We start from the raw sequence: 10,212 nt of genomic DNA, 5'->3' as shown, positions 1-10,212 counted from the left end.
GGTACTATATTTTTTTAGGTTTTATGAGGAACGTCTTCCTAAAGTTTATCGACAGAATCCAGAAGCACCCTTCCGAAAAATCAATTTTGCCATGAAACTATAAGAGTTAGGAAAAAAAGTGAATGTACACTTTTTGTCAATAACAAACTGTTCTATCTAAAAACAGCATCATTTTTTATTTTCAGTAGGGCTGTATTAACTTTTTTTTATAATTTAATGACTCTGAGTTCCCATAACTCCGCCACTGGTTGCTTGCGGGACTTCTACTTCTATGGAAAAATGGCATCTTATAAGAAGATGTGTGATGCCAAATTTGGCTTAAATAGCCTTCTTCATTTAGAAGTTATTTAAAAAATTCGAATTTTTAAAAAATCTTTAACGCCCTATATTTCTAAAATGAAGCGTCTCTGGAACAAAATTTATACTTGATTTTTTTTCTTATCTTTTTATGAGGAATATCTCCTTAAAGTTTGTCGACTTAATCCTGAAACACCCTGTATAATGAAAATGAAACGCATTCTCATTATATCAAGCTTTGTAATCGAGTCTTTGTCAGCATTATATGTGAAAATATTTTTTTATTTTGGAAGAAAAAACTACTAAAATTCTTTTGCGATCATATTGCTCTATATATTTATTTACAGATAATATTTGGTGTCCAATAATAACTCAAAAACGCCCTGGAATAACTTTATAACTATTATTTTGAGCTGCTCAATTCGACTTTTCTCTTTTCCACACATTTACCCAAAGCCAGAACGGTCTGCTCAGTAGTATCCTTCTCCTGAACACAATCAAGGGCCTGTTGATCTTCTGAGCCAACTACTTCCGTCATGTAGTGTTTCACAACTTCTTGTGCTTTCGTGACATCGAAATGTCCCTCATCGTTGACGGCTTCATTTTTTTTGAATATGCACATCAAAAATTTGGTAGCTTTTGCGTCATTTTCAGCATCGTCACCCAGCAGAAATTCCGATACTTCAGCTTCTGTTAATTCCGTTTCATCCAAGCATTCTTGGTGTTCTTTGTCCATTTCGGCCTATAAGATAAACGGGAGGATTAAAATAATTTAACGTAAACTTAAACTAGAACTTTGTGTATCATAAGCGATGCAAAACATTCTTAAGCAAATGTTTCATTAAAAAAATAATAACAAAATTATTAGTCATAATAATGTAGTTCAATGCATCTAACATAAGTGCAAAATAATTTTTCTTTTATCTGAAAGTACCAAAAAATTAAAAAGAACTGTACATTTTTCTAAAAGCAATTTTGTTTGAAATCATTGATATTTACCAATTATTAATTTTATTATATTTTTGTTCAATTTTAGAAATGAAAAAATTTTAACTTAATTAATTTTATTTATCGGGTGTCCCAATATTCACGCAAGATTTGAATTTTGCACCATTTTGCAATTTTCGTACAAAACATGGCCGGAATAGTGATTTAACTTCATCAATTGTGAAGAGATTAATCGAAAAATTCAGACAGACTGGATCAATTAGTGATCTTAAACACTATGGCTGTCCTTCAAAAAGTCGTTCGATACAAAACATTGAAGCAGTTCTTGAGAGTGTTGTTGAGAGTCCACGAACATCAATTCGGCACCGTGGTCAATAATTGAATATTTTGAGAAGCACTCTGCAGCGTAGTGTCATGAAAGATTTACACCTTCATGCTACAAAATTCAGTTGACTCAAGAACTGAAACCTACTGACCACGCAAAGCGAAGAAAATACGTTGAATGGATTATTCAACAAAAAGTGGATGCTGATTCTTCAAACAATCATCTTAAGCGATGAGACTCATTTTCATTTTGATGGCTTCGTTAATCGACAAAATTGTCGTATGTGAGGATCAGAAAATCCACGAGTGATTGTTGAGAAACAAATTCATCTACAACGCGTCACTGGTGCAGATTTTGGGCTGGAGGCAGCATCGGATCATTCTTCTTTGAAAATACTACTGGTCAGGAAATAACAGTTAATGGTGGCTCGTTATCGCGACATGACAATCCAGTTTTTGTGGGTAGTAGTACTGAAAGGGGCGATCTCAGCCTGGCAAGTAAGCCCTTTTTGCCTGCCCCACCGTCCCGTCACCTGTCCACTCTCTGCCTCTGACCCTTCTCGAACCTACCGTACGCCCTAATAAACCCCAGGATTTTGGTCCATGGAAAGTCTCTCACCTCAACCCCTTGCAACTCTTCAGCACCAAATACTTTATGTATTAACCTCCCAAAGGCTGCACAGTGTCCCAGAAGATGGACAGGGGCGTCCTCCCCTACTCCACATTTCGGGCATTAAGGGTTCTCCTTAATTCCTATTAAACTTAAACGTCTCCTAAATCAGCAATGGACTGTCAGAACCTCCACCATTTGGTTTAGGGCTCTTCGACTGAGGCTCAGCAGCCATTTCGGTTAGTTTTTTCTGCCTAAATTGCAAGATATGGATGTAAACGACATGTGGTTTCAACTAGACGATGTCATTTTCTGGTGGTGTAATTTGTCGGTTTGGTGGTAAGAATTGCCGCCCAGATCATGCGATTTAACGCAGTTGAACTTTTTTCTTTGAGGGTTTTTGGAAGTTTAACATTTATTTCAATAATTACAAAGATGAAATTGAGCTGGATTTATGCAGAATGGTCGTGAAAATTTTCGACAAAAAAATGCGTATATGTTAGCAAAACCGTGGAAGCTATTTACCGATATGCTATTCCATACATAACTCTACACTGTATGTTTTATGAATCAATAAAAAAAATTACAATTTTTAATTAAAAACCTGTGTTTTTTATCAAAATTACTCCTGGCGTGGATTTTGGGACACCCTTTCATGCTGGATTATGCCCCATCTGAGAGGTGTAGTATTACGACCCAAAATTACGTACTTATTTATATTTAAGAGGTACTAGTTATCAACACATTTGTCCTATACCTGACAATTCGTCCTTTAACCAGAATATGTATAAGGTATTTTTTAAAACAGTTTACCCCCTATGGTTTATAGGGGTAGACAAAAGTATATGGATTTAACTTAATAAGTTCTTACTAAACACACTAGGCTTTGGATAAATGTCCCTTATTGATAGAGATGAGCCAATAGTAAGAAAGGATTTTATCCAAATTAAAAAAAACTAACAATAGTTATGTAAATATAGAATATTTAAAAAACAGTAATCTCGCTATAATGTAATTGGTAATTTTCAATCGAGAGTGTACATTTTTTATACAGAAATTTAATTTAACATAAACTGACAATTTATAAAAAGTTTGTAAGGAGCATTTCACTTAAAAATACACCCTACCTCATTATATTGATATTCAAGTTTAAATAGTTACTGAATTAGATTGATTCCTTTTACACTTGAAAATTTAGAATGTAATCAGTATGACATTACTAAAATATAAATAATAATTACTATTAAAAAAACCTTACTTAAAAATATTTTTTTTCTATATAACCAAAATTACGATGTGGAAATCTTGACCTTGACGTAAATTCTATCATTAAATGTAATTTATTAATCTTATTTCAATGTTTTGGTTTAGAACATAGGGCAATGAAAATAATAAAAAAAAAATAAACTTACGTGCGAAATGGCCATTATGACCACCATTGAAATAACGAAAACAGTCTTCATTGTTGCCTCAAAGAATGCACAGTTCTAGACTCTTAATTAAAATTTCCAGTGCATCTTTTATATACCAATTTCGCAAGGTGTTATGAAAATAATTGGTGTACAATGAGTAGCTAATTTGACTTATTATGTCCATTGTAATCACGGGTTTCTGGTTTGCTAGAAGTGGTAATGAGGTGATTAAAACGATTATTTCTCAACAAGTGACACACACAAATTATGTAACGCGGCTGCAGAATTGTACCAAAAATATAGTTAAGAGGAGCCAAACCGGAACAAACGGCTACAGCGATAGGTGGCACAGAATTCCCGGTTGATTATGGAAAATTTGGAGATAGAATATTGTTTTAAATTATTATGTAATGCCAGGATCACAGGAGATTAATTAGTAAAAAAATTTCTCATTTACTACAAATTTCCTTCAGGGTTTTTAATGTATAAAAAATTTGTATTAATGTTAATTCTGTAACTGTATTTATTTGTATATAAAAAATGCGTTTTTCAGTTATTAGTTTTTATAATTTTTTATTTTGAAGTAAATAAAAAAAATATACATATATTTGTTAAAAATGTAAAATTTCAATAACAACAATTGAAAGCATTGGTACAAGACGAGGATTACTTAATTTCTTATGAAGAATAGGCGTCAATACACTCTGCCAGTTTCAGAGCAGTGTTAACAGGTGTTATTCCTTGTTGGGAACATGGGCTAGTAAACGTCTCCAGTTTTGCTTCATCAGACCGGTGTTTGGAAAGTATCTCTTTAACCGTGTTTCTGTTGATACTGCCGTCTTGCCCTAATTTTAGCTATGTCGATAATTTCTCCTTCGTCAAGTGCTTTCAAAATATTTTCATCCAAATGGGTTGCCTTGTCGGCTTGGCATTCTTTGTGGATATATCTATTAATTTCAATACCAATTGCAATTCCAGTAACCTGAAGATTTTTTTATTATAAGATATTATGCAGGTAACAGAAAAGGACTACTCCTGTGTAGCTGATTGATTACACTACTTGCCCATGATAAACAGATTTAGCAAATAAGTAGTTCTTAGTAACGATTTGCAAAATGCCTGAAAACCAACAAACTTTAACTCTCACAATGGCAACATTAGATAAAGAAGTATTTGTAATAAAAAAGTTTTTGGGGATGAAATTGACGATATACAGTGTGTCTACTTGTATTATTATTATAATTAAATTGCAAGGTTGTTCATAAACATTAACAAATGGAAAGGTTATCATATTTTTAACAGATAAGAGAAAAATTACAAATAATTTATAATGTAAAATGTAAATAATCAGAAAACCTGAATCTTCTTGTTAAATGGCTATAATTGGATATTTGAAAATACCTTTTAATTCAAAATAACTTTTCTTTATAACAGTCTTCTGTATTGTCAAAAATAAGGGTACTTTACTCTTGAGCAAAATTCATCATTTCTGATATACCTCGTATATGACTGGGAAATTTTGATAAATGAAGGTAGCATTTTAGATTTTAGACCATGCAGAACTTTTTATGAAGAATAACTTTTTTTCATAAAACCAATAGCTAATAAAAAAGTTTTCCATATGGTTCCAACTTAAGTAGACACAAAAATCGTGCGATGCGTATATTATCATTAAAATTATATTATCTGAAATAGATGGCATGCCAAAATTTAATTGTTGATCTATCACACAAAAAAGTTATTATGATTCTCGCAGATAGTAGCTGCCAAAATTTTTAAAATGCTAAATATTCCGAAATTGTTGAGTTTATATGTATTATATACTGGGCCAAAAAATCGACAATTTTTTTTTTAAAGATATATCGAGCGGTTCAGAATGACGGAACAAAATAACGTGAAATATTAGTTTTAAGAGGTCTATCATCGCTAGTTTCGATTTTTTATTCCTGATCCCCTTATTGCGTCAAAACTGCCAAACCATAGAGGTAAAAATATTTATTTACATATATTTTTGAAGGAAATTGAATGCCCTACAAAAAAAATCTGATTGAAAATTTTCGACATACGAGCCGTTTCCATGTAATCAAGCCTTGAAAATTGATATGTGAAAAGAACAATACAGATTTTCAAAGGAAATTTAATGCTCTACAAAAAAGGTCTTTTAACATTTTTGCATAAATTTACTCATTCAAAAGTTATTCACGTTTGAATTTGAAGTAAAAATTAAATTTTAGTTTTTTCGTTTTGGACCCAATTTTTTCCACTCAATCGAACAATATGATATTATACATCATCGACAATTATTAATCTATCATATAATCACCAANCAACGCTGAACTGCACTTTGAAAAATTTTGTACTCAACAACGCCGGGAAATTGATTTTGAAATTCTATGAAACATTCCTCAATAGAATACTTCCACATTCTATCAATCTTGCGTCCATTTCTAAAGTAGGACTCTATGATAAACACTTTTTGTTCTTGAAAAAACACCATTTTAAACGCTTTTTAAAACGAAAATATTCAAATTGATAGCGGCGATATAGTGCTTTGACAGATGACGTTTAAGTTCATTTGCTATACGCTACGCCCTACGTCCAAATTTTCAGAACCAACTTGACCATGTTTTTATTTGAACGCTCGTTATATAGTCCACATATTATACTTCGGTTCAGGAGTTATTGCCGCAAGATTTACCAGCCCGCCTATAATTTGCTCAGTTTGTACAAAATATGCAAATGGGAAAACTCAAATTTCCTCAATAAGATTCTATTTACCTATGAGGCTACATTTACTAAACGGGGAGTTTTTAGTTGGAAGAACAATTATTCGTGGAATTCCGAAAATCTGCATCCCGTAAAAGAAATACATTTTCAGCATGAGTTTAAGGTGAATATTTGGTGTGGTTTAATTTCTGTTTTTTTTTCATAGGACCTTTTGAATTACCACCCAATGTAACTTGATTTCATTATTTAAACTTTTTTCAACATAATTTAAACAAGCTTCTAGATGATGTACCACTCGATTTAAGAGAGGTTATGTGGTTTATGCACGACCGTACGCCACCACATTTTGCCTTGCCAGTACGCCAGTATTTAAATGAACATTTTCCTCATTGGTGGATTGGCCGTGGGAGTGAATTTAGTTGGCCATCGAGAAGTCCAGACTTAAACCCTCTGGACTTCTCAGTATGGTCAAACTTGAAGGATGTGGTGTATCTTGAAGAAATTAAATCTGTTGAGGAGTTGCGGCAGAAAATACTAGCCGCGAAAGCATTTAAAAATAATAGGGGCATTTTGTTTAATATTCAGAAACTTTTAAAAGAGTGTATAGTAAAATGGATTGATAGGTGGTGGACACTTCCATCATTTGAATTAAGATTTGTTATTTTTACTATTATCAATAACTGTTATTGTAATTTTCATCTTTTGAGAATAAAAAGTCACCACAAAATACATTTAAACTTTTATATGCAAATAACTCAGAAACCGATACAGAGTACATGTTTTATGTAGAATTGAACGTCCTTTTAGATTTTTAATTTTTTTTAAGCATAGCTCAACAGGTATAAAAAAATTGTTGTTTACCTAACTAATACGGTGAAACTAGCGGAGCAACGTCAAAATAAGCTTCAAGTTCGTAATTCTCACACCAAAAAACCTAACACTACCAATTTTCAGAGTCGTGCTATCAAAACTTTCTCAATTATTGAGAAATTTCAGAATAAAATTTAAACCTTGATCATCCTGTATTTCTTAAACCAGTGATATTCGTATAAGGCATGACGAGCTGAAACATAATATTTTGGTGTCTAGTATCAAAATTTTCTCAATTATTGAGAAATTTCAGAATAAAATTTAAACCTTGAACACGCTGTATTTCTTAAACCAGTGATATTCGTATAAGGCATGACGAGTTGAAACATAATGTTTTGGTGTCTAGTATCTCCAGCTTAGCGTTGACCCATTCTTTCTGACTCACTCTGTATATCCCATTTTCTTATAACAAATGGTAGAAGAATTACCGTCCACCAATTATTTGCTCAGAAAGACATACGTACATATTTTTAAGCTGATTCCTCTCGTCAATAATTCTTATTTAGTTACTAATACAGAGCTTTTATAAATGACCAGTAATTTTGTATGGAACAGTAATTTTGTTTACTTCACGTTGGCAATTATATTTTGGTAAAATTAAAAATTATTGAAACAATAAGATCAAGATTACATCGAAACACAATATTCTGTTTCACCAGCTGGCGACATTATTCACGAGATTTTATTCAACCAATCAACATTATCTCGAGCATAAACATAACGGTTTGTCATTGTTCATTGTAAACGAATCTTTAATATTGGTTATGCGAATACGAATTCACGTGTACCTCAGATCAGGCTTTACTTATGGCATCCAGATGAAAACTAATAATTTCTAAACTGGTTTGTGTCTAATGATTTCGATGAGGAATGATCTTAGTTATCAATATTGGTCGGAATATTAGTTTGTAGAGTACTATTTTTCAAAAATATAATTTATTAACATCAATGTTGCAAAACAATCGGAATTCTGTCAGTCACTGAGCGCCTACTAAAATATAGCCTGTGGTACAAAAAAAACATATTTTCATAATACTCTAGAACTGTTTAACTAGCTACTTCCGATATAGCAGATAGATTTGAATAAGTAAGAAAACAATATATAGTGTGTTTTTTCTTTAATGCGTCTATGACTACCTAATTTACGTTTTTTTGATACAAAATGATTGTTAAATTTTTTTTGTCATTAGCGAAATTTTGAACTCTTAAAGATTCGCTTAAAAGTTAGAAGTCCTCGGCCTTTATATGTACCTACCTACTGATTGTGCTCTGAATTCTGTTTTTATAAAGTGTGGATCACTAGGTAAAACCTAGGACATCCTTCGATTATAATGATATAAGCTGCCTTTATATTTATATCTTTTTACTTTTAAGTTATCGAAAATTTACTAGAACTGAGCATTCCTCTGACTATTTGTATATGTAAAAGATTGCCCTTCTACATCTTTCTGTTATTTGTTAAATTAGATATAGCTAACGTACTTCACTCTGCTAGTTTTCGCATATAGCCTTAATCATCCATCAGACCCGATAATCATTAGCGAACTGTAACTTGTAACTATGGCATTATGCTCTAACAAAATAAAGGGACATGTGTCTAGGAGTTAGTGTGATGATTTAATATTTTGTTAGAGCTAGCAGTCCTTACATTATTGACCAAAATTTACTTGGGACTTCAACAATCAACTAATATAATGATATTTAACATCTAGAGAATGGATTACTTTTTTTTAACTGTTTTATATGATCAAATCTTTTATACATTAAGTAAAATTAACTATTTACCACCGTTTATTCTCTTAAGAAAAATCGGTGTGAGTGAAATCAACAAAGGCACGGATTGAATCCACTGAGTGAAATTATTGAGGACATTTTCACTAAATATTGAACATTTTGATAAATTTACTTATTTGTGTTAAAGAAATTCTACAGATATTTGGTGCACTTGCAGTTAAATCGGAGTATATGTCCTCATTATTATATGACCCCACCCCATTCTATGATTGTCGTGCGTTGTCTTTGTCCATCCCATGGTGCTCATTAGATCATCTCGTGGCGTAGTTTATGGCGTGTAGTGCTGGATAAGTATCCGTTAGTCAGGTTATTTTGGTGAAAATTATGTTTAAATGCAGTGGTTTGACTATAATAATCAAAAACAATAATATATTGAACCTCGATTAATATTTGGTTAAATAAACGGATAGTTAAATTGTTACCTATACCCACTTACTTACGTATCTATACGTACAATATAGGTTATGACAATCTATTCGTCTCATCACTTAACCAATTCCTTTAATCGAGACCTAAAATATTGTCTCTACAACAGATCTGTGTAGAAATCACTGTGGCAGCTTAGTAGTTTATGACTTTAATACAATGATATTCAAATTAAAATTTAAAGAGAATATAAAGTGGTGCAAAACCACTCCAGATGTTAATGATTAATGAAATACAAGCAGCGGTGGCTGGAGCGTGTGGGTTCTGGGATTGTTAAACGAAGAAATAAAATTTTTATAACGCCATATTATTTTTAGTTTCTACGGTATAATTTCATCACTAGACTATCATTAATTATTTACGATATACAGGGTGTTTCAGGATTAAGTCGACAAACTTTAAGGAGATATTCCTCATAAAGAAATAAGAAAAAGTATAATTTTTTTTCCAGAGACGCTTCATTTTCGAAATATAGGGCGTTAAAGATTTTAAAAAAAAATCGAATTTTTTAAATAACTTCTAAATGAAGAAGGATATTTAAGCCAAATTTGGCGTGACACATCTTCTTATAAGATACCATTTTTCCATAGAAGTAGAAGTCCCGCAAGCAACCAGTGGCGGAGTTATGGGCACTCAGACTCATTAAATTATAAAAAAATTAACACGGCCCTACTGAAAATAAAAAACGATGCTGTTTTTAGATAGAATGGTTTGTTATTGACAAAAAGTGTACATTCACTTTTTTCCTAACTCTTATAGTTTCATGGCAAAATTGATTTTTCGGAAGGGTGCTTCTGGATTCTG

At 32.0% G+C, this 10,212-nt stretch overlaps 1 protein-coding gene and 1 pseudogene across 1 annotated transcript; both read right to left on the bottom strand.

Annotated features, from left to right (window-relative positions):
- Positions 1-605: 605 nt before the first annotated feature.
- On the bottom strand, positions 606-3,699 carry LOC108906309. Its single transcript, XM_018709533.1, has 2 exons — positions 3,592-3,699; positions 606-1,039 (listed from the first exon to the last, which is right to left on the bottom strand). The coding sequence occupies exons 1-2, from the start codon at positions 3,640-3,642 to the stop codon at positions 701-703; spliced, it is 390 nt and encodes a 129-aa protein (XP_018565049.1). The 5' UTR covers positions 3,643-3,699; the 3' UTR covers positions 606-700.
- A 561-nt stretch (positions 3,700-4,260) lies between these two features.
- LOC111691476 lies at positions 4,261-7,654 on the bottom strand (annotated as a pseudogene).
- Positions 7,655-10,212: the final 2,558 nt, after the last annotated feature.

Source organism: Anoplophora glabripennis, unplaced genomic scaffold (genome assembly GCF_000390285.2).
Source record: "Anoplophora glabripennis isolate ALB-LARVAE unplaced genomic scaffold, Agla_2.0 scaffold284, whole genome shotgun sequence".
NCBI classification, from domain to species: Eukaryota; Metazoa; Arthropoda; class Insecta; order Coleoptera; family Cerambycidae; genus Anoplophora; species Anoplophora glabripennis.
Note: the sequence above shows the minus strand (reverse complement) of the source record. Positions and strands in the feature narration are given on the sequence as shown.

Bases quoted from the DNA above. Each gene is read 5' to 3' on its own strand.
- LOC108906309 (XM_018709533.1), bottom strand. From the start codon at position 3,642: ATGAAGACTGTTTTCGTTATTTCAATGGTGGTCATAATGGCCATTTCG. The intron at 1,040-3,591 runs GTAAGTTTATTT...TTTATCTTATAG, and splicing joins TCATAATGGCCATTTCGCAC to GCCGAAATGGACAAAGAACA.